Genomic DNA, 24171 nt, shown 5'->3' on the forward strand with positions numbered 1-24171 from the left:
CCGTTTTATGCTCTTTCGTTACACTACTTCAGTTGTTTTAAAGACGGTGGAGTCCGTCAAGGTCAAGTCGTCTCTCTCTCTCCCCCCTCTCTCTTTCTCTCTCTACGATTCTTCGTTGTCCGCGACTGTCTTATGAACTAAAGCACTTGTTCGAGTGGTGATCCAGTTAGGGATTGATTCACTGATCATCGGGGGTTTGTAATTCTCCGGCACCGTCCGATCCTTTTCCGGCGGAGTCCCCAAACGAACTTTACCGTTCCATTTTGTGTACTGAGTAGAAATTTCACAATCGTCTCCGGAATTCCAACAATTGTTATGAAGTGATTTATCTGCAATTCCCCCAGTTTCGAGTCTAAAGAAAAGTTTCTGAACGATGCAATCAGGTAAGGACATTACGTTTCTTCACTTTTTTTATTTTTAGTTTTTCTTCTTCCTCTTCCATTTACTCTTCTCTCTCTCTCTTCAATTAACATTGTGACTTTAAAATGCTTCAATTGTAGATTTAACTAAATGATGTGTAAAGGATCTGTGTGAATTTAGTGATAATCCAGTCTTTGGAAGATGCGACTGTTTTGAATCTTTACGTTGTATAGTGGTGTTCAGCCTAGGCCTAGGTTTAGGACTGTGGTTTACGTAAGTTGCTCTAGTATAGCAATGAGCCAGTATTGGTCTAATCAATTCAACTACAGATATTTATCAGCTGCTCTTATAACTTAAATATCATCAGTCCATAACATCACTATAAGAATAGGTTTTCAATAATCTACAAAAACATGGATTCTTTCTTCTCTCTCTTTATATTTTGTCATTAGTCTTCTCAGTGAATATATAGGTTAGTGGTTGACTTTATAGCTTGCATAGTTGTGGTCCACTAAAGTGGGCGGCATACTTTGAAGGATTTTGGAGTGTAACATTTTCATGACAAGAGAAAGCTTTTTCTGCACTGAATGTGTGTCTCTATCTACAGGAGGCTTCTCTTTTCCATCTCTTGCCAGGATCTAATCCAAGCTTCTTGCAGTGATTTCATGGATTGTGTTCCTGATATTATAACGACATCATAGTATTTGTCTGTGAGAGTGAGCTCTGTTAGGTTGTGCACAGTTGGACTATTCTTGCGAATTTACAACTTCTATTGTTGTAATTTTTTCCACTCTTATTGAATTACCTCTCACTCAGATTACACCTTACTCGCATATTGATGTAGGACTTTAAGAACAGCCTTAAAGACCTGAAATTTCAAGAATTTAGTGGCTGAAATTTCAAACGATGGGGGCTGAAGGTTGGTGGTAGATATGTATAATTTACAATCGAGGAGAAAGGAAATGAACTAAGTGCATCCTATTGAAGTTACACCAACAGGTCTAGGCATCACACTACAGAAGCTCTCACACCCTCATAATTTGTGAATCACTCATACTGGAATTCCATAGACAATTTGTTTATTCATTCATTGAGTCAACAAAGATTGCACCCCATCCCTTTATAGGATTTCTACTAATGACTCTTAGAGTTACCTGGAGGTTAGCTCATGACTTTTGGACTCTTCAAATTAGGTTAATTGCATCATAATGTCCATCAAATTATCAAACTCGTAAACGATGCACCCTGATCAAAACCCCCAATTATTCAAGACTCCAAGTGGACCCCACAACATCTAGCATTTTCCAAATCAAGATTACAATGTTGATTTTGTACAAGTTTTTACAGAGTCTACAGACATTTGCGAGTTTCAATTTGCATTCTTTATCCAATTTCATTACTGTAATATATAGCTATCTATGTGCTCAAAAGAAGTATTATTTGTCATTCCAGTTTCATGTTCGGTTTTGACTTCTGAATTACGACGTTAAAACACGTTGACTAAAACCCCTAGCCTTCCAAGCTAACGCATGGATTTTTTTTCTTATGTTATGAAAATTAGTATCAATTGTGCTCTCACATTTCAATATTTGCTTGGCTGCTGTAAATAATTTTTGTAGTTCTAGTGTTCCTATCCCTTAAGAAAAGATTTGTGGAACAATTAGGTCTTTCCTTTGTTAAATTTGGACTAGAATTCATGATACATAATCTTTGGGGTAAAGGCTCTTGACTGAAGTTGATCTCTCATGTTCTAGCTGTTGACACCCATTTTGGGGTTTGGGTTTGGGCTCCAATTGGGTTTGATGAACAGTGAGATAGTAGTAGTATGGGCCAAGAATGTAAAGCCTGTTGAACAATGATGTGTTAGAAGTCTGGGCTGAATAAATATTGGGCTGAAGGATAACTATAATGCAATGATATGGCAAGAGATTGGGCTGAAAGAGATTGAGTTCGTGGGCCAAGAACATGGAAGTAGACTCCAAGAGAAGAAGCAAAGGCGTGGCAGATTTCACACAAGGGCATTGCTGATCGGATGGAATAGTTTTTGAATTTAAATATGATGGATAAGGATTAAACGTAGCATTTATCCTTCATTTGTATTTTAATTAAGAATTAGTATTTAGTTAGGATTAGTTCAATTTGAATAATTTTTCAGTTGTATTATAGAGTTACAATACAATTGGAATGCTTGTATTTAGGAAATTGTTTTATAGTTTATTCTATAAATAAACAAAGGAGCCTGCTGAGGACGAGGTCCAGCACCCTCAGAATCCTTTAATTTATTTGTTTGCTTTCTCAAGCTCTTTCCTAGAATAGCTTCCTTGCTATTTCTTTTCTATCTCTATCTCTCTCAATATCTCGCTCTATCTCTTTCTCTCTCCCTCTCGATCTTTCTCTCCTTATATTCCTTTCTATATCTACTTCTTCCCCTTTCTATTCTCTTAACTATTACTATAAATTATTTACTGCAAAGTACTCTTAACTAAGGCAAGTAGAACTCATTAAGGAGTTTATTTGTTCTCTTTCTCCTATAATCACCTGAAGTCAACTATTCCTAAGAGATTGCAAGTTGACAATTCACATTCGGACCATATATTTGGTTCTAGCACGCCCGCAACATCTCAATTTAAGATCGGCTCTAGTCGGCCGATTTTAGCGTCAACACTAGCACAAATGCAAACATCTATTGCTTTAATTTTTTATAAGTTCTAAGCTATAATTTTCTTAAAGTTCTAAGCTTCGACGCATCCACTTCAATGTGACCGACCTTTTCATGAAGACCATCTTGTAAAATACAACATACTCTGTTCTTATTCCTGCCTCTCTGTCATTCTTTGCTTGAAAACATGTAAAATACACCTGATGATAGCATTTTCAGAACCCAAAGATAGAAATTTGTTGATTGAAAAATCACGAGTGATGTTGTATGTCCAATTGCAGGATATAATATTAAGGATCTGGTTCAAGAAGCTCAATCCCGGTGGCTGAAGCCTGCAGAAGTGCTTTTTGTTTTACAGAACTATGAGGAGTGTCAGCTCACTCACGAACCCCCTCAAAGGCCAGCAGGTAACCTTCTTATCCCTTGTATCTTATCGTGAGATTTCATTGGAAAAACTTTCACATTTGTCAGGTTTACTGCATATTATTGCTTTGTTTTCTATCTCATTGACCGAATGTGTAAACAGGTGGATCTTTGTTTCTTTTTAACAAGAGAGTCCTCCGATTTTTTCGTAGAGATGGTCATAGTTGGCGAAAGAAGAAGGATGGAAGAACTGTTGGAGAAGCACATGAACGTCTTAAGGTTTGTTAAAGATGTAGTTATACTGTTAGCCTTCTTGTGAAAAGTCTGTCTGTCATAACATTTATGTTATAGTCTGATATGCTAATCTTAGGAGTAATGAAGTCACTTCTCTGGACTGCTTTTATATTTGCAGACTTTTTATTTGTACACCCAGCGTGTCGTTCCTTTACTCTCGAATGTATTATGGTGGATGTAGGCCTAAGAAGAACAAACACTTCTTTTAGGGGTGACATGGCGGTATCGGACACGCGGACACTGACACTTGTCCAACACGGCTAGCAGTGTCCTGGAATTTGAATATTTTATATTCTGGTTGAACACAGCGGGTGTATCTAGGACAATTTCAGGACATGGTGGGGGTAGTTTTTTAATTATTTTCCTAGAAGAATGTGATTTCAACACTATGATTTAGTTGATACTTCTCTTCACATGCCAACACATGACACTTGGACCTAACAAGTGCCACCTACTTTCTTTACATAAGAATTGGCTTAATTATTTTAATTCTTGAATGATCATAAAATGCCACAAATTGCGATGAGATGGAAATATAATTTTTAAAGCTTATAATAATTGAAGTATTAGCAATAGTAAGCAAAATAAGATTTTCCAAAATGGAGTTCCTCTTTATAGCAATGGATTTCAAATGACATGGATATAGTTATATAACAGGATAAATTAGTATTAGATGGATTAACCTTTTGGGTACAAAGCTTGGGTTATTCTTCTTCAAAAACCTGAAAGGATGAGTGAGACACAAAAAGTGTTTGTAATTACAGCTTTTAAAAAGGAATATCCGAGAACTTGAATGTAAATATAATATATAGATACTAAAAAAGGGGGCCTTTTGCTCTGGTTTACCATGCCACACACACTTCATGGAGACCTCTTTAAGCAAACATGACCAATATAGCCTTTCAATTTGGCTCATTTGGCTCCTTTATGGTGGGTGCATCCATACCCAATGCAGTCCATTGACCCCACCCCTGAAGTTGTGCCGTGTTGAATAGTGTAGAATTATCAAGCCCTCTCATGACAAGTCATATGAGCTATCTTTGTTGACCATTGGGCTGCGAGATTTATAAAAATATTCATTTTACTTTTCATGAATCTCAAAAGCTGTCTCAATCCAGTCACTAAGAAAGAGAGCTCATTGTTTTTGTCACGAGAGGACTTTCTTGATAGCCTTACTCTGTTGAATGTCAGTTCAGCATATGGTATTATTCTCTGGTAATTATATCATCATGATGTATATATGTTATAGAAATATACATTGATTGCTTTATATCTTCAATATAAGATGTACCCTTATAGTTGAAATGAGCAAGAATCTTCTGAAAACACCAAATTCATGATATTTGATGGACAAAAATTTTTGTCCAAAAATTCTGAGCTAGTGCCTACTTATCAGATGATGAAAGGAAAATCTGAGATAGAGACTGAAGCTTAATTTTTCCTTTCACTGCACCATCTTCCAAGTCCAACAAAACAAAATTCATCTTGATTATATCATGACATGGTAAAAATCGGAGCCTCTTTCTTCAATTTATATTGGAAGACATTAGAAGTTCTAATGCCTTAAATTTGATATATATATATATATATTTTCCCCGTTAAGTGATAATATATATATATATATATATATATATTTTGACAAGTAAGTTAAGTGGTATTTGAATTTTCAATGCATTTTATATGAGGGTTTTGTAGTGGGAATTACTACTAATGAATGAATGGCTTGTAATAGAAAAGAGTAGATAAAGTGAATTCATGTGACCAACCCCGTTCCTTCGGGATAAAAGCAAGGATGATGACAAATTACTTGTTACGACAAATGCAGCGAATCAAGAACAATTCACGAATCAATACAGAAAAGTAAGCATGACACGCACAAAGAACCATATTTCACGTGGTTGGACACAAGTTGTTTCTACGTCCATGGTGAATATCCGGCGAAAGTTTTTTTCACTATGCAAAAAACAGGAGAATACAAGTTTCAGCCTTCAGCCCCCAAACCCTAGCTCTCGCTCTCACCCTCTTTCTCTACGATTTTCAGTGTTCTCTCAATATCCCACTCCAAACCCTAAACGCCCTTATATATCGGGCTACAAGAGAGTACTAAACAGGGTCCACGACCAGCAAGCAAAAAATGGGTCAAAAAATTTTCCGACCTGGGACCAAATTTGGGCCACAACATCACATTACTGAATGATTTTCTTACTGATTTTTGTTTAATGTGACGCATCAGCTCTCATCTACCCGTTCAGCTAAGCTCAGGTCTGAACTTTGTGAATCAGAAGAATCTTCTTTGTCTGCCCTAAACAACTTTCAATTAGAATATTTATATATATTATAGTGTTAGCATGCATTCAAGAGCTTAAAGGTTGTGTGTGTAATGTGAATCACTTCTTGCTCTCATGCTCTGTTAATGAAGTTAAGGGCTTTGTTCCATGTTCAATGGAGTTCTCCTTTTTATGATGTCTTCAGCTTGAGGACAGACATTTTACCAGCTACTTTCCTGTATGGCTAGGTTGGAAATGCTGAAGCTTTAAATTGTTACTATGCACATGGGGAGCAGAATTCCAATTTTCAGAGACGTAGCTATTGGATGTTGGATCCGTGAGTATGCTTGTATCTTTTAGTTGATTGCATACTTATTATATGTCCGAGTCTTTTTCTATAATTTGTTCTTATCATCCTTGTGCTTATTTGTACCAATGTGCAAACAACATTTATTTTGGGGTTCCCTACACTTTATTGACTTATTTTATGTAATTAAAAAGTAAAAACGGATTGTGTCACATATCATGTAGCTACTTCGCTCACCTTTGCCTCTCTTTTTCTCAGGGCATACGAGCACATTGTTCTTGTTCATTATAGAGAGATCAGTGAGGTGAGTTATGTGGACATAACTAGACAAAGCAGATCTCATAGCAATTATACTCACGGATACTTTTAACAAGACCTCTTTATCAACCAAAATGCTAATTTTTTTTTTTTATTATCCGCATGAATATCCATAGCTTAGATAGAACATTTTACAATTTCTTCTTCTTTGCATTTCATTCATTTGCTTAGTATTCAATGCTTTTCAGCTAGAGGTTGTTTTTTCGCTAGAGGGGTCAATGTTCCAGGCCTGCACCCTGGTTGAATTTTCTGGGACTGAAATTGCCACTTTTAATGGGAAACTTTATGCTAGAAATGGATTTTACTTTGAACTGCTGCTTGACCTTAGATACATTAGAAGCAGGATGGATTGATTCCAGAACTTTTCTATTAGGTTAGGCACTTGTTTCTAAACCTTCCACTGAGTTTGAGGGTATTTTTTCAGCATTGCAGATTCTCCTATTTAGCACCTGGTCAAATTTGACCAAAAACCTAGATGTAATTCTTCTATCAAAGAAATATGTCTTCTTCTTTGCATGATTGTTTTGAGAGCATTTTCAGTAATTGCTAGTGATCCATAACTTGAACTTCAATTTGACATCACCATTTGCATTCATGAGTTGCAGGGAAGGCAAAATTCTGGATTTTCACGTTTGTCACCAGGGTCCCCTGCTTCTTTCAGTCAGAGTCCCAGCTCTTACACTGCTCAACATCCAGGCTCTAAAGCTGTGATTAGTGAATTATGCGAACCATATCAGACTCTATCTAGTCCAGGATCTGTAGAAGTTAGTTCTGACATAGTCATCAAGAGTAATGGGATGGATCAGTTGGACGGGATAGAAACAAAAGGTGATAATAGTAGTTCATCTGAGCTTGAGGTTAGCCAAGCATTACGACGACTTGAGGAGCAGCTAAGTTTAAATGATGAAAGCTTGGAAGAAATCGCTCCACTCTATAGTGAGAATGAGACTTCAAATGATTTAAAATATTTTATGCATGATCAGAGTTATAGTGCATCCGCTGGGATAGAAGATGATGCAAACAATTTTGTGCTACAAAGAGATGCAGGTTTGTGCTATTTGTTTTTGTTCAGATTCGTCAAAATCCAGTCTTATGTTTTGATTTGTCTCGTTTTGCCAATACTTCATGCTAATCATGTAGGCTTTCTATTCTTTTCAATAATTTATCCGACTCATATTCACATTTCCTGTTTGATATCAATGATCTTAGTTGGTGGATCTGATAGGATGTTATATGTTCTAGACTTAATAGTATGGATTCTTAGCATCATCAGCTGGTTTAATCTGTTTTCATTTGCATCGACAGTTCTACATCATTCTATTTGGATGTGTTATAATTGCTTTGTTTTACTTATCAGAAAAAAATAAATTGCTTTGTTTTCCTGGAAAGCCAATCCACATTAGCGCATACCTTGCAAGCTATTTTACATGAACTCTTCAATAGTACGTGAAATACCCGTGTTAGACATACGATACCTAGACAACAGTATGGGATAGGCGTCCCATGCCAACCAGTTGGACATGTACCTAAAAGTATATCCCTAAAAGTATATCTACTGATTCAATTTATTAGATTATTGGTTCAAAATGAGTTAAATGTTTATTTTGAGCACAATTTTACATAGAAATGTTATTTTACTCTAAAAAATAAAATAAAAAAATTAAGTAATATGAATATTTAGCAATGTTACTTTATCCTTCTATTTGGAGATTTGATGCATTCGAGACACTGACACACACTCCATTGCATAGTATGATATTGTCCGCTTTGGGCCCGAGCTTGCATGGCTTTGTTCTTGGGTTTTATCCCAAAATGCCTCATACCATTTGGAGTGTACTAGGGGTAGCAAACGGTCGGGTCGGGCCGGGCCGGGCCAAATATGGCTTGGGTCAACCCGTAAAAATCCAATGACCCATTTTCCTGTCTTTCTTTATTTTTCATTTTTTTGAAAAAAAAACATTCTTACTATTTTTTAGTCTAATTTCATCTTTATTTATTAAAAAATTTGAAAAAAAAAACTACCATACAAGTGGGTTGAGAGGGTCAATAGGTTGACAAATCCACTTGATCCATATATATTCTACAATCTTTTGTTAAAAAATCTTTAAATTTTATACAGTTTTATGAAATTTAAGTCAAATTAGTATGGGTTGTCTGTTTCATGAAACCCGGCCCGTTTTGCACAACACGATTTTGAACTTTTTTTAATCATAGGAACTTTTCTTCAAAGCGATATATCCAAGTTGGCACGGGCTTACCCATTTATAAAGACTGACCCGGTTAGAAAATTGATCTGTTACTATAACATGACCCATCTAATGCAACCTGACCCATTTTCTGAAATTGAACGGCTCACTGTTTCTCTCTTTCATAATAATCTGGCTCTTATATACGGAATGACTACTTTTTAAAAAAATATAATATATAGAGAGAGACCTATGGGTATTTTAGAGAGAGAGAGAGAGATCTGTTGAGGCTTTTCTGTTCTATTCTATATTGGAAAGAAAGAGCATCAGTTAACTCTCTGCATGCCATTGGCCATGACCTTTTATAAAGTTCAACAAATGTTTGATTTTGTTAACATATTTTAAATTAAAAGTAATATTGTTGTTTGTCTAATCATAAGGAGTTCTATTGTACAAAATTGAATTAATAAGGCCTTGGATACAAAGATGTGACACTTTTTTTTGGGACCCGCCGAAGTTAGTTTACTGTGGTAAGATATATATTTTCTTATAGATTTATATGTGATCAATTTTCGAATATTTCTATTTTATATATTTCCTATTTTTCGGATCCATGTGAAAAGATTTATGCTTTATCAATTCATATTAAACTAAGAAATGTTATACGTCCATCGTTGTATACAAACCCAGAAGAACCAACCCATTTAGAGAGAGAGGATGAGGCATAATGAATCTTAGAGATTTTTTTAGAGAGAGAGGGATGTGTGAGAGATGAAGAGAGAATTTTAGAGAGAGGGGGATGTGAGAGAACCAAAGAGGGAATCTTAGAGAGAGAGAGAGAGAGAAAAGGGGGGGGGGGGGGGGGCATAATGATCCGGAGAAAATTTTATAGGGAGAGGATGAGGTTTTATTTTTTTTTTTCTTTGTCTAGGTCTCTTATTTAATGAGTGAAATATGGGTACCCATATCCAACCCGTGTAACCCTTTATAAATATGGGTGTTTAACTCGTATTTTAATATGGTTCACCCATATCCATTAAAACATGGGCGGATATAAGCGGGTTAGGAACCATTTTGCCACCCCTAGAGTGTACCAATCCTACATTTATAACACTTCCCCTATGCACAACCAAACGATGTGAGATTGTGCACTGGTAGAACCTCCCCCCCCCCCCCCCCCCCCAACCCAGGTCTCCAACCCAGGTCTCCACAATGGATGTTCCAGTTTAGGAGTTACTTTCAGGACTGGGAGATTGAGGAGATCACTCGTTTTTTGGAGTTGTTATATCGTCAGGTGATTGTGGTTGGGGATTCTGATTATTGGCTTTGGGATCCTAACTCTCAGGGTTGTTTCGAGGTTCGGTCCTTCTTCAAGTGTCTTACGGTTGGTTCTGGAGGCCCTTTCCCTTGGAAGTCTGTTCGGCGCTTCGAGGCTCCACTCAAGGTGGCCTTCTTTGTTTGGACATCTGTCTTGGGTAGGATTTGAACCAGGATAATTTGAGGTGGAGGAATCAGGTGGTGGTTAATCATTGTTACTTGTGCCTGCGTGATGAGGAGACAATGCATCACTTTCTTTTACATTGTAGTATGGCTAGGGACTGTTGGGATTTGATGTTTGGGTTATTTGGGATTCCCTGGGTCATGCTTAGATCCTCTAGAGAGTTGATTGAGGCTTAGAGAGGTTTTTCAGTGGGTGGCTCTCATTCGAGATGCTTGGAGGGCTACGTCTTTTTGTATTCGGTGGTGCATTTGGCTCGAGAGAAATCGGAGATATTTCGACGGAAAAGAGAAGCCTGTTTCTATGCTTAAGTTCTCTATTATTTTCACTTTTTTTTTGTTGGGTTTCAGGGAGAGATTATAGATCTGTAGAGGAGATTGTTGTTTTTTTGGCCTCTTTGAAGGCTTGAGGCGTTTTTTGGCCTTGTGTGTTTCTTTGGGATTCGCTCCCCTTTTGAGTGCCTTTTATAAATTTTTTACTTATAAAAAAAAAAAGAAAAAAGCTCGCCACAATGGGGAAGTGTTATATATGTAGGATAAGTACACTTCAAATGGTACGAGGCCTTTTGGGGTAGAACCCAAGAACAAAACTGTGTAGGCTTGGGTCCAAAGCGGACAATATCATACCATGTGGTGGAGTGAGCCGTTACAAATAGTATCAAAGCCTGACCCAGCTGGAAGTGTGGCCAACGAGGACGTTGGGTCCCTTTTGGGGGGGGGGGTGATTGTGGTGACCTTGTGGGCGGGTGCGAGACTTTAGTATGCTGGCAAGCTATGGGTGCATAATCCCACATCGCTTGGTTGTGGAAAAGGGAAGGGCTATATATGTAGGATTGGTACATTCCAATTGGTATGACGTTTTTTTGGAGTAAAATTCAAGAACAAAATTGTGCAGGCTTTGGTCCAAAACGGACAATATCATACCATGTGGTGGAGTGGGTTGTTACACACACCGACACTTGAGTCCAGGCAGTATAGCTTCCAAGTCACTGCCGAATTCTATTGTAGAATTATTTATGAAGCGTTTGAAGATAAAGATGCACAATCAGAGAACTTTCTGGAGTTCTAAGTCACTACTGTTCTATTGTAGAATAAATCTGTCACCAAGCGGACATGTAGACTGGTCGCAAATTTTCTAGGATTTATAGATAAGGATGTAGAAAAATAGAGGCTTTCCTTTCTTTCCTACCCCTAGTCGAATATGTAATCGAGGAGTGCTAGATACTTTCTTATTCTATGTGTTAACTGTTAACAACCATCTACTCTAAAAGTTTAAGCTGTTAGAGATGGTGTAACTTTAATATTTATCTCTTTTAACACGCCCTCTCGCATGTGGCCTTCTTTTTGGTCCAACGCCTATTGTCAATTTTTAGTCACCGACGGTGAGCTTTGAACTTGAGACCTTTGGCGCTGATATCATGTTAACAACCATCAACTCTAAACTCTTAAACCATTAAGAGGATGTAACTTGAATAGTTATATCAACATTAACTATTCATGGAAGGCTAGCAAATCACCATAAATGAATCAAGAAAAGACTGCAGTTAAGCTGTTGTGCCTTTCATATTTGTTTTAAAAGTGACTCAGACTCACACTTGTATGTACTAGTAAACACGTGCGATGCCCATGAGCTAAAGTGTGGGTATAAATGTAAAGTAAAAAATTTGTAAAGGATAAAATATATATATATATATATAATAAATAATATTATTGAAATAACTAACATTCTAAAATTTTAAAATAAATTATAAAAATAATTGTTTTTATATAGAATTCATAGTTTAGGATTTTATTGGTATATTTTGATTTAGAATTGTTGTTATGTATTTATTGAAATAAATTTTATATTTTATTCTCTACTTAGATTTCCTTTTATTGAATTTCAGTATTTTTTACTAATATATTATTAGTAGTAGTAGTATTAGTATTTCTCCTCTAATTTGATCTCCTTTTATTGAATTAAATATCTAATTTTTTAATATTATATATTTCCTTTTCTAATTAGATTTCCTTTTATTGAATTTTAGTAATTCAGTTTCTAAATATTATATATTTCATTCTCTAATTAGATTTCCTACTACTGTATTATTATTAGTATTTTCTACTACTATATTATTATTATTTTTATTATTAGTTTTTCATTCTCTAATAAAATTTCCTTTTATTGAATTAAATAAATAAGTTTTTTTTTTTTAATATTATAGATTTCCTTTTATTGAATTTTAGTAGTTTAATTTTTTAATATAATATATTTACTTCTCTAATTAGATTATATTTTATTGAATTTCAATATTTCCTACTACTATATTATTAAATAAATTAATGTACTGAAATACTGAAATTCAATATTGATATATTTTGATATAGAATTGTTGTTATGTATTTATTGAAATAAATTATATATATCATTCTCTAATTGGATTTCCTTTTATTGTTTTTATTATTAGTATTTCTCCTCTAAGTAGATTTTCTTTTATTGAATTAAATAAATAAGTTTTTTAATATTATATATTTTGTTCTCTAATTAGATTTCCTTTTATTGAAATTCAGTATTTTAGTTTTTTCATTATATATATTTTCTTATCTAATTAGATTTAGTAGTATGTCCTACTACTATATTATTAAATAAGTTGTTTAGTATTATATATTTCATTCTCTAATTATATTTCCATTTATTGAATTTCAGTATTTCCTACTACTATATTATTAATATTTCCTTCTCTAATTGGATTTCATTTTATTAAAATAAATAAAAAAGTTTTTTATTATTATTAGTGTATGCTTCTCTAATTAGATTTATTTTTATTGATTTTCAGTTGGTTAATTTTTTAATATTATATATTTCATTCTTTAATTAGATTTTCATTTATTGAATTTCATTATTTCCTAATACTATATTATTATTATTAGTATTTCCTTCTCTAATTAGATTTCCTTTTATTGAATTAAATAAATAAGTTATATAGGTAAATGATTTGAAACACTTTGTACTTTTAATAATAGTATAGATATGTGATTGGTTGGTTCACATTTTCTAAGGTTTTGGGTCAGATCAGCTCACTGATACTTTCCATTCCTTCCAAGTAGCCTTGATTTTCTTGTCTTGTATATTATTATTTCCTATTTATTTTTTTCCTTTTGTCAAGCTATCGTGCCTTTCATATTTGTTTTAAAAGCAACTCAGACACGCACTTATATGCGTATGTGATTGTTTAGTTCACATTTTCTAAGGTTTTGGGTAGGATCAGCTTGCTGATACTTTCCTTTCCTTCCAAGTAGCCGCCTTGATCTTCTTGTCTTGTATATTATTATTATTATTATTTTTCTTTCTTTCCATTTTTATGTTGTCATAGTTTATGGGCTAATTTGGGTTACTTTGCCTAGTACACAAGCATTGCACTCTTAGTTTTCTTTTTATAGTTTTCCATTTATTTTTTTTCCTTTTCTTTATAAATAGTATATAAACATGAAATGGAGCAACTATTCTAATTGAGGTGTTACTTTTGTAGGTGATGATGGGGTGCATTACCATGATCCTTTGGGGCATAATTTTGCAATTGAGAGTAAAGAACCTTTATATTGGGAAGACATGCTAGATTTATGTAAGAATTCGCCTGATATAGAGTCCGAACTCCAAGAGAAACCTTTCTACACATTGGACAGAAATGTGAGAAGAACATTATGTTATATTATATATCTGTGTGCACTTTTATATAATCCTCTTGAATTACACTTCTAGACTATCTTTTCTTCTCAAAATATTTTATGGTTCTTCTGCAACATTACACCTATAATCAGATTGTGGCTTAGTTGTGATCGGCAAATAAAATCATCATGCATAGGGAAACATTCACAAGCACAGTGCACACACAACCAACTTCTATAAAATTTAGGGTTACTTTTATAAAAAAAAAACACCATGTATTGTACAAGTTTTGCAAGCTTACCCTGGATTGAAATTTGCCCCCGCAACTATTGAAAATTTTGTAAGATACCCGCCTCTGGAAGACAGTATCAATCATTGTTGATAATTGAAGGTGGTGATATGCATCTTTAGTTCAAGGGGGTAAATTGCCAAAGCTTGTATACTAGATTTTTTTTTTTTTGCAACTAACCCTAAAATTTATTAATTAGATAATCCTTTTCCAAAATCCTTCCATCTTTTTGTTCATCTAAGGTGAATCTTAGTGTTTCTTCTGCAACGGTAACACCTTCATATTGACAATAGGGAATGCTAGTACCTCCATCAAGAGCAGAACCAGTAGAAGAGCTGGAACATTCTCAATGGGTGAATTTTGGCGGAACTGGTGCTCAAAAGTGTAATGACTTACCTATTCCTGACAGCAATTTAAATATGCAACTATCATTTTATATGTGTGTGTGTGTGTAAAAATCAATGAGCAATTCAAAACTGCAACTTTCAGATTCTGGCAAATTTCTATCAAAATCTTACAGCCCTCTTGAATTACAGCTCTGTTGCCGCCTCAAGGAGTTGAAAGTCTCAACTTTCCTGGACATACTCCAGTATTTACTCATGAAAGCAACTCCAACTATTATGCAACATTGTTTGGCCATGGTCAGATTGGAATGTCTCTTGAAGCAGATTCAAGTTTAACCATTGCACAAACACAGAAATTTGCAATTCGAGAAATGTCCCCAGATTGGGGTTATGCCTCTGAGGTTACGAAGGTTTGTGCTATGAAATTTTATGTTCATTAGTTTATTTTATTAAAGATACATTTATGTTGATTCCTTTGTGATGGTAATATTTTTGTAGAATCTCAGTGATGGCTTATGAGTTCTGCAGATGATTGAATGTTGATTCTGTTGCTTACTGAATTTTTTTTTTTTTTTTGGGGGGGGGGGGGGGGGGGGGGTGGGAAGGGGTGGGGGAGGGGGTTGATATTTGATTAATATACTGATTCAATGCTCTAGAATATTTTTAAAATGGGCTGCTGCTTTGCTGATGCGTCTGAAGTAATTTTCTATCTAATGATTGTCAAGTTATTTTTTTATCCTTTTTCTTAATAATTCACTATTATATGATCAATAATGCATCACACAGGGCTTTATGATTCCCCGTACACCTTAAGTGCATGCTTTCTTGCCTTTGTGATTTTCCCTTCTAATACTTCAGATTATCCTTTTTTATATTAATTCCGTCAACTTCCTTTCTTATCATTAAAGTTATGGTTTAGACATAAATCTGTTTTTTTATTTTATTTCATTTTTTTTTTATTATTTTAAATGAAACCAAAGTTCTAAATTGGCAAAGAGGGTTGCTATTTCCACATCCCCAAAGGCTGCAATCACAACCCCTTTCCTCATGCACGTGTTTCCCAAATTGTGAGAGGGGGTTGTCCTAGGGTCGACTAGATGAATCCTATTTTTCCATTTAGCTCTATCTAAGGCCTTGCCTCAGCCAAACCACATATTATCGTATAGTTCCTTACTAATTCTACCCACATTACTTTTGGTCTACCCCTTTCCCCTAGTATTACCCCCAATGTAGACCATGTCACTCTTCCTAACTAGCACACTTAAAGGTATTTTGTGCACATATCCAAACCATCGAAACCAATTTTTTTCACATTTTATCTCCAATTGATGCTACTTCCACCATCTCACGAATGCGATCATTTCTAATTCTATTCTTTCTTTGTCTTACTGCACATCCATCTCAACATTTGCATTTGTGCCACACACTTTATACACATGTTTCCCAGTTGCTTAACATCCTGGTCAATAAGGTACAGTTGGTCTAATTCTTGTTCAATAGAACTTCCCTTTCAATTTTAATGGGATACGCCGATCACACAATATACTAGATGCACTCCTCCATTTAACCCATCAAGTCATGATTCTATTATTCACATCATCTCCAATTTCTCCTTCATTATGGATAATTGAGCCTAAATAACGAAAATGTTCACCTTTTTTTTTTCTTCCTAAATAACGGATGTAGCCATTATGGCTTCTGAAATAGAATTTAGTGCTTAAATAGTATGTTAAAAAAGTGTTAAAAGGTTATAATATCTAAAGTATAAATTTATTGATTAACTTGACACAGCACCATGTCAGGCTTGAGTGAAAAAGGCAAAAGATAAACTAATAAAGTTGCAGAAAGAAAAAACATGTGGCAAGTCAGAAATACATGGTTCAACCAAAGAAGGTTTGCATCCACAGATGAAAGTTAAAAGAGCTTTTTAGTGTTTGGTGGTGGACATTTCCGAAACTTGAACATGAAAAGGAATTTTAAGTGTCCAAGTCCTCTAGTGTAATAACCATATATTGTTCCAAATAAGAGATCATATCTACCAAAATAAGCTTGAGTTTCTTGTGAAAACTTCATGGGTTAGTTTCATGGTGGGAAAACCTCCTCTGGAGTGTCTTGTGTTAGTTTCACAACTTCACCAAATTTTTGTCATTATCAATCTCTGTCTCTCATCTCACTATTTCGTCTTATCAGTTTTTATTGAGTTGCCTATCCATAGGAGTATAATCTTTCTTCCTCGTAAAACTTAGTGAATTGTCAATTATAAAATCCTGCCGATATCATGGTGTGAGCCATAACGTCACGAAATAAAATAGTTTCACTATGATGAAAAAGAACTTTAAAAGTGAAATAGCTTGGTGTTGAAAAAGATTTACAGTTACTTGTATCAGACAAGTCTTGAGATTCACTGAAAATTTACCCAAAAGACGCTTTTTGCGGATGCTTCCAGAAGGGCATGCTCATGTTTGTACATGCACACCCACACACGTGCACGTATAAACCTTTCAATCTGGATTTGATAATGGTCTATCACCTGATGACTGGATTTAGTGTCCGTATTCACCATTCACAAACCTTCTTGCCAGTTGTAACTTTTAATATGATAAGGTAAAAAGAACTTTCTGAATTTGAGCATGTGAACTGATTTTATTATTAACATGGATTTTGTTCCTCAATCCATGTGGAGATGGTCCATTACCTCAATTTTTGGGCTTGGTATAAATTTGATTACACCAACAGCTCATAGGGCTGTCGTTAGTATGATGTAGTAAGTGCTTTTATCTCTTCTTTTTTTTTTTTTTCTTATCTTTTTCTGAAGTGGATTTTATTTTTGGAGGTACTAGTTCAAAGTTTAAACTTACTTGATGCAGGTCTTCATTATTGGATCTTTTCTCTGTGATCCATCAGAATGTTCCTGGACTTGCATGTTTGGTGACATTGAAGTTCCTCTCCAGATCATTCAGGAAGGTGTCATATGCTGCCAGGCTCCTGTTCACGTTCCTGGAAAAGTCACTCTTTGCATTACTTCTGGAAACCGGGAGTCTTGCAGTGAGGTCCGAGAGTTTGAGTTCCGTGTTAAACCAACTAGTTGTGCGCACTGTAGTTTACCACAAACAGAGGCAACTAAGAGTCCAGAGGAACTGTTATTACTCGTCAGATTTGTGCAAATACTTTTATCTGATCCAATGATGCAGAAAGGAGACAGTAGTGAATCAGGAATTGATCTATTGGGCAAATCCAGAGCTGGTGAAGATTTGTGGGGCCACGTAATTGAGGCTCTTTTAGTTGGCAGCTGGACTTGGTCTGACACAACAGATTGGCTTCTGCAAGAACTTCTAAAAGACAAGTTGCAGCAGTGGCTTTCTTCTAGATCAGAAGGGCAAGAACAGCCAGATTGTCCATTGTCCAAGAAAGAGCAAGGGATAATCCACATGATTGCTGGATGGGGCTTTGAGTGGGCCTTAAACCCAATTCTCAATTCTGGAGTCAGCATAAATTTCCGTGACATCAATGGCTGGACCGCCCTTCATTGGGCTGCCCGTTTTGGAAGGTAATGGAACTTCTGGTTTCTTTTTCTTGAAATGTTTACAGGATGACTTGGCGTAAGTCACAGAGCAATAAGACACCATTACATTCTTATTGGGATGCATAAAATCAAGAATGTGAAATGCATAAAAACCTGCAAATTTGGAATGTTCTGGAATTGAATTGATTCCACAAATACTCTCAAATGGATTTCCGCACAAAGAGTGGGAATGACGTTGTGCCCTTGTTGATGTTCGAACAGGACTTGGCCCAAAGAAAAAGGCCTAATTTGGCAAGAAGATGAGTAGTTTATAGTATTCATTAGAATGTTGGAAGTACAAGATAGATTGAATTGACTCCCTTCCAGTGGTCTTGGCGTACTTACTTTTATATGGAAGTTAGGGTATAAGATTCGTAAGAAAGAAAGGGTCTTAGCTTACTGGTTGCCTTTCAGAGCGTTAAAGCCAACTAATATAGTTGATACGAATACATGCTAATCTACAATTAAGCTTTACTCGGCACTGAATTATGGTAGCATATACTTTCTTTCAAGATTTGAGGACGTAGATCAGTTAATATAAGTACTAATCATGCTCAAAAATTAGGTTAGTGGACTATGAGAGATGGGAAAAGAAGAGACTTTCTTTTACAATTAGAGAAACAGTGGATAACATATTGTAGTTGGTGTTTTCTTTCCACGCATAGTTAACTGCTCTATATCTCAACAATACGTGAGTGATTATAATTTGGGTTTTGGTTGACTTGAAGACCTTGGTGTCTAATCACAAACCAGTTAAAAACAAGGAGGTATCCAGTCAGATAAACTTGCTCCCTCTGTTTATCATTTGACTTTGTTTGCTTTCTATCATATTTGCTACTGTCTCTGAAATAAAAATGGTTATCTGCGACCATCAATTATCAAGCTGGGTTTCTTTAGCTAAACTGGTCATGTGCTGTAACAGTAGAGCAATTAACTGGAACATAATGCAGCATTCTGTTCGGTTTGCTGGAGCTTTTTAGAGTAATGTGGGTGTTATCATTTTTTGTTGTTAAATTCAGAAACTACACTGTTTTAAGTAGGGTCATAGGTTTGTCTTACTTTGTTATAAATTCTAAACTCACTCTCTCTCTCTCTCTCTCTCTCTCATTTGTCGTAACATCCACAGATTGCAATGTAAGTGAAGTGAATGACCAGCAACCTAGATACGTGAAGTGAATAGGTCTTTCAAAATTTAAAATGACAAATATAAAAATTGAAAAATGCAAATAAGCAGTTAAATACCAGAAAATTTAGATAAGTGCATCCATACAAAAACACAAAGACTTTCTTGGAAATCCCAATAGAGTAAAATCCACAGGACCATGACCAGGCAGATCAAATCCACTAGGAGAAAAGGTAATATGATCCTACGTCTCAGATTCTAATCCCATAGAACTACCTAAGGGGGCATTTAGTAACCTAAGAGCAAAATGTGAAATGCTCTACCTTTTGAATTTCCTTTTCATTTGTTTTTTTGTTCTTTCTTATTTAATGGTCGTGGGACAAAAAGAGATACAACTGCCTAGGTTCAATGATTGTGGCTGGAAATTTCCTGTTATAGAGCAAAAATAGCTGAGAAGATGGTAAATGAGGATGAAGACTAAAGGAAAGAATGTAGTATCATTGGACTGAAAGAAAGCAAAGAAGGCATTTGAAAAAACTCATGTTTGATGGAAATTTAGCTTGATGTAGGATTTGCGATGTCTTTAGTATTCAATTTTCCTGAAGTTCTTAGCTTGCAAGCATTCTCTGTACTTGATGTTAAATGCTAAATGGGTATATTAATTAACTTCCTCAATTCTTCAGCCTACATATTGGAGGAGGGAAGGAACGGGGAGGAAAGAGGAGGAATGGAGCAAGCTTCCGTTGTTTGGTAGAGAGAGAGGAAGAGTAGAATTCTGGGAGGAGGGATGAGGCATCCCTCTGGGCCCACCATTTTGTTCCATCCAAAAGTTGGTGGAAGAGGAGAGAGAAAAAAATGGTATTTGATAAATAAAATTAAAATGACATTATTAACCTCATCTCAATGTATCAATTTATATATCAAAGGGCCTAATGGTAAAATGACAAAAAAAATTATTTCCTTCTTTTCACCAACCAAACAAAAGGAGGGATGGATGCTCTCCCTTCCCAAGGATTGCCCCATCCATCCCTCTTCTTCCATCCATCCTACCAAATGGAGCATTAGTAAGGTTTTTCCTCATGTTACGCACAGGTAGTAGGAACTGGTTTGTCTTCTATTCCTTCCTAACTTATTTACTTGTACACCATGATTTTGATAAAATGACGATAACCATATTTGTGTTTTATGCTCTTTCTGTAACAGGGAAAAGATGGTTGCTGCCCTCATAGCATCTGGTGCATCAGCTGGGGCAGTGACAGATCCCAATTCACAAGATCCAATAGGTAAGACGGCAGCATCCATTGCTGCAGCAAGTGGACACAAGGGACTTGCAGGTTATCTTTCAGAGGTGGCACTAACTAGCCATCTTACATCCCTCACAATTGAAGAATGTGAGCTGTCAAAAGATTCTGCTGATTTGGAAGCAGAAATAACTGTAGATAGTATCTCGAACAGGAGCTTGCATGCAAGTGAGGATCAGATTTCTCTGAAGCAAACCTTAGCTGCAGTCCGGAATGCAGCTCAGGCAGCTGCACGTATACAATCTGCTTTTCGTGCACATTCTTTCAGGAGAAGGCAACACAGAGAAGTTGTTGATACTGCCTCTGGTGTAGATGAGTACAGTATACTTTCAAATGAGATTCATGAGCTTTCAGCTGTATCAAAATTGGCATTCCGCAATGCTCGTGATTACAACACTGCTGCTCTGTCTATTCAGAAGAAATATAGAGGTTGGAAAGGTCGGAAGGATTTCCTAGCATTTCGTCAGAAAGTAGTGAAGATACAGGTTCCATGCTTCTCTATCTCAGTTCTCTAATTTTTTTGGGAGCCACACAATGGTTTTGAATATTTATACATATACCAAAATACTGTTGAAAAAATAATTGCAGATGTAGGAAGATTAACAAACCCCAGCGGGCCCTTCCTTTATCATCTTCAGCTCTGCAATTCCCCTTCCCTTTCTGCCATTTTTAAAAGAAGTTTTCTAGGAACTTATATGTGTCTGTGTGAGAGAGAGAGAGATGAGCGCTGATTGTAGAGAGAGTACTGCTGGTTTGAGAGAGAGATAAGGGCTGGTTTCACACACACACACACACAGATGAGCTTTTAGCGAAACCCAAAATCACCAAAAAAAACTGCTTGTATCCATATTAACCATGGTGGAGTTATCTTTATGTGGTTAGAAAGTATGTGCAGTGTTTGGGAAATTGTTCCATATTACATTTTCCTTCCGGGAAAAAAAAATTTTGTTCCACTATTATACAATTACAGACATATAGTAATATATATATATATATATATATATATATATATGTCAAACAACACATTTCTATTGTTCATTAATCTAGTAAAATGTCTAAAGTATCAAGTCTTCACACTGTCAACGGCGCCCATGTGCGAGGTTAAAAAAGTTCACAACCGCGGTACTTGTTTCCGTTACGTTATGCCCATTATAGCCCACCATCCGTTACACAGCGTCCGTGTATGTGAACGATGGTAATGACCCTATAAATTTCTGCGAAAATTCCCAGTTCTTTTGAAATATAATATTGAATTTGGCACAATTCATAATATCAGAGCATTCACATAAATACACATCTCATGTATCTATTAGTGCAATGAAGGAACCAAATTGTAATACAGCAGATCTCTCTCCCTCCCTCCCTCCCTCTCTCTCTCTCTCTCTCTCTCTCTCTCTCTTGCCAACATGGTGGAACTTACAATTGGAAGTGCACAAGACATAAATACCGTGTGAAAATCACTAAAACTATGCCAATTATTAAAAGTGCAAGGGGTATTGAACATAGTACCGCTCTGATGCAATTTCTTGTTTTTCAGGCTCATGTGAGAGGTCACCAGGTAAGGAAGAATTATAAGGTAATCTGTTGGGCTGTTGGTGTTCTAGAAAAGGTTGTACTAAGGTGGCGACGTAGGGGAGTTGGTTTGCGGGGATTTCGGCCCGAGTCAGAGTCCATTAATGAAAGTGAAGATGAAGACATTGTCAAGGTGTTCCGCAAGGAGAAAGTGAAGGTAGCTATTGATGAGGCTGTCTCAAGGGTGCTCTCCATGGTTGAAATTCCAGAGGCACGGCAGCAATATCGTCGCATGCTAGAAAGATACCGCCAAGCTAAGGTGAGCCTCATAGCTTTAATTTGATAATAAACGCAAGTGACGTTTACGTTGTCTGAACAAGTTGAAAATGTGAATTTTTAATCTCAGCCTAGGAGTTTTTGCCTAAATATCAGTGCCATTTTACAAATTGAAGGTGTGTAAATAATTCCTCTTGTCAACCACGGGTGATAAGCATTAAACCTGCCCTGGTTGGAGTGCTTCATATAGGGATTTATGCATAATACTTTTTAGGTATACTAGAAAGTAAGTCAGGGCCTGCTTGGTTCATTTTTTCGAAAAATGAGAAAAAAAAAATGATGCTAGACTTTAGAAGGCAATCTTCTTATGGTTCCCTGGACATTTCTCAGTTTTCTTAAAATCTAAAAACAGATAATTGAATCAAACTAATTCAGATAGTTCATTTTGCATTTATGTAGCTTTAGTTAAGTGATGCAGTTTGGTTGGCTCATTTTGCACCTATTTGTTCTCTCAAGTATGCATGTGGTGTTAAGCCTATAGCATGGGCCATCTGATTTGGCGACCACTTAAAAAATCGTTTCTTTAAACAGCTTACATTTTTCAGAGGACTTATGTTTGTGTTGACACTCATCAGATGCGATGCATACTCAACATGTAATTTACATGATCCTCATAGGTCCGTGATTTTGAATTATATTTTTCAGTTTTGGACATGCAGCTCCCACATTGCAATTACTTCATTGAGGCATTTTAGTAAATGTTCTCTTTGTCTTTATTTTTGAAGAATTTGCTTAATTTTTTACTGTATCATATTGGAATTGTGTCATGTGTCTGTGTCCACGAAACCAAGTTCACTCATGTGGTTTTGGTTTCCCTAGCAGATGCGTGTTTGTCTTAATTGGGGTGGAGATTGTGTTTCCTATGGGGTCCAAAATTTTATGGACGATTTATCACGTTATAAAGAGTCTACCACCCGGTACATGTAAATGACAGTAAATTTTTAGCTCCATTTGACCCATAAACATTATGAAGAAATTATGGCTGAGTTGATTTTCTTGGAGTATAGACATTCGTCATTTTTGTCTTTGGCTCCATTGTCTTTATATCATCTACTCTCACAAAAAAGATTCATCCCTAACGTTAAGTATGTGACTAAACAACTTTCATTAACCTACTTACATTACCTCTGCAGGCTGAACGTGAAGGTGCTGGAAGTGAAGTAGGGTCATCTGTTCAAGGTGATGTTTGCAATATGGAAAATGATGATATATGGCAGCCGCAATAGATGAAACCTCTAATCATCCTTTCTACTGTTCCTTCGGTATACCAAATTTAACATGAGCTAGTAGTTGGGTTTGGATTATATGTGTATTTTCGTTTTGGTTTCTTTTTCCCGTAAATTCGTTTTTTTATTTTAGAGTTTCTGCAAATGATGATCATTTATGATCCTCAAGTTGGCGTACATAGATATTGTATATACCTTGTAATTTCTGTAAAATGCTTACTGACAGGATTGGTAGATCTCTCTCACCTCTATTTCTATCCCAAATAGATTGTGTGGAATGATATATTGATTACATGCATTAATAGTCAGGAAAATAAAAACTTAATAATGATAAATATATATACATATCTGGTTTATTCTCCCTACCTTCAAGCCTTCCATCCATTCTGCTTTTCAAAAACGAATATGCAAGCTTTACACATTGGCGTTGACATTTTCTAGGCTATATAAATCATTGGTCAAAGTTTTAACAATAATTGTTTTTAAAAACAACTCTTGGCATTGAACATGTTTCAAGTGGACACAAATAAAATAGAGAATGCAAACTCAATAAATCTCTCTCTAAATCTCAACCCCCAAAT

At 35.7% G+C, this 24171-nt stretch overlaps 1 protein-coding gene across 1 annotated transcript; it reads left to right on the forward strand.

Moving 5' to 3' along the window:
• Positions 1–23854, forward strand: LOC132276205 (calmodulin-binding transcription activator 4). Its single transcript, XM_059777534.1, has 13 exons — positions 1–383; positions 3301–3426; positions 3546–3661; positions 6192–6280; positions 6509–6554; positions 7174–7615; positions 13761–13918; positions 14480–14570; positions 14723–14940; positions 17398–18077; positions 20419–21001; positions 22054–22347; positions 23498–23854. The coding sequence occupies exons 1-13, from the start codon at positions 374–376 to the stop codon at positions 23588–23590; spliced, it is 2946 nt and encodes a 981-aa protein (XP_059633517.1). The 5' UTR covers positions 1–373; the 3' UTR covers positions 23591–23854.
• Positions 23855–24171: the final 317 nt, after the last annotated feature.

Source organism: Cornus florida, unplaced genomic scaffold (genome assembly GCF_030987335.1).
Source record: "Cornus florida cultivar Cherokee Brave unplaced genomic scaffold, ASM3098733v1 CherokeeBrave_3.0.0_Hap2_Chr10, whole genome shotgun sequence".
In the NCBI taxonomy this organism is placed as follows: domain Eukaryota; kingdom Viridiplantae; phylum Streptophyta; class Magnoliopsida; order Cornales; family Cornaceae; genus Cornus; species Cornus florida.

Excerpts from the sequence above, each read along its gene's own strand:
- LOC132276205 (XM_059777534.1), top strand. Across the intron at positions 6,281-6,508 it reads AGCTATTGGATGTTGGATCC|GGCATACGAGCACATTGTTC; the intron begins GTGAGTATGCTT and ends TCTTTTTCTCAG. Across the intron at positions 14,941-17,397 it reads ATGCCTCTGAGGTTACGAAG|GTCTTCATTATTGGATCTTT; the intron begins GTTTGTGCTATG and ends TACTTGATGCAG.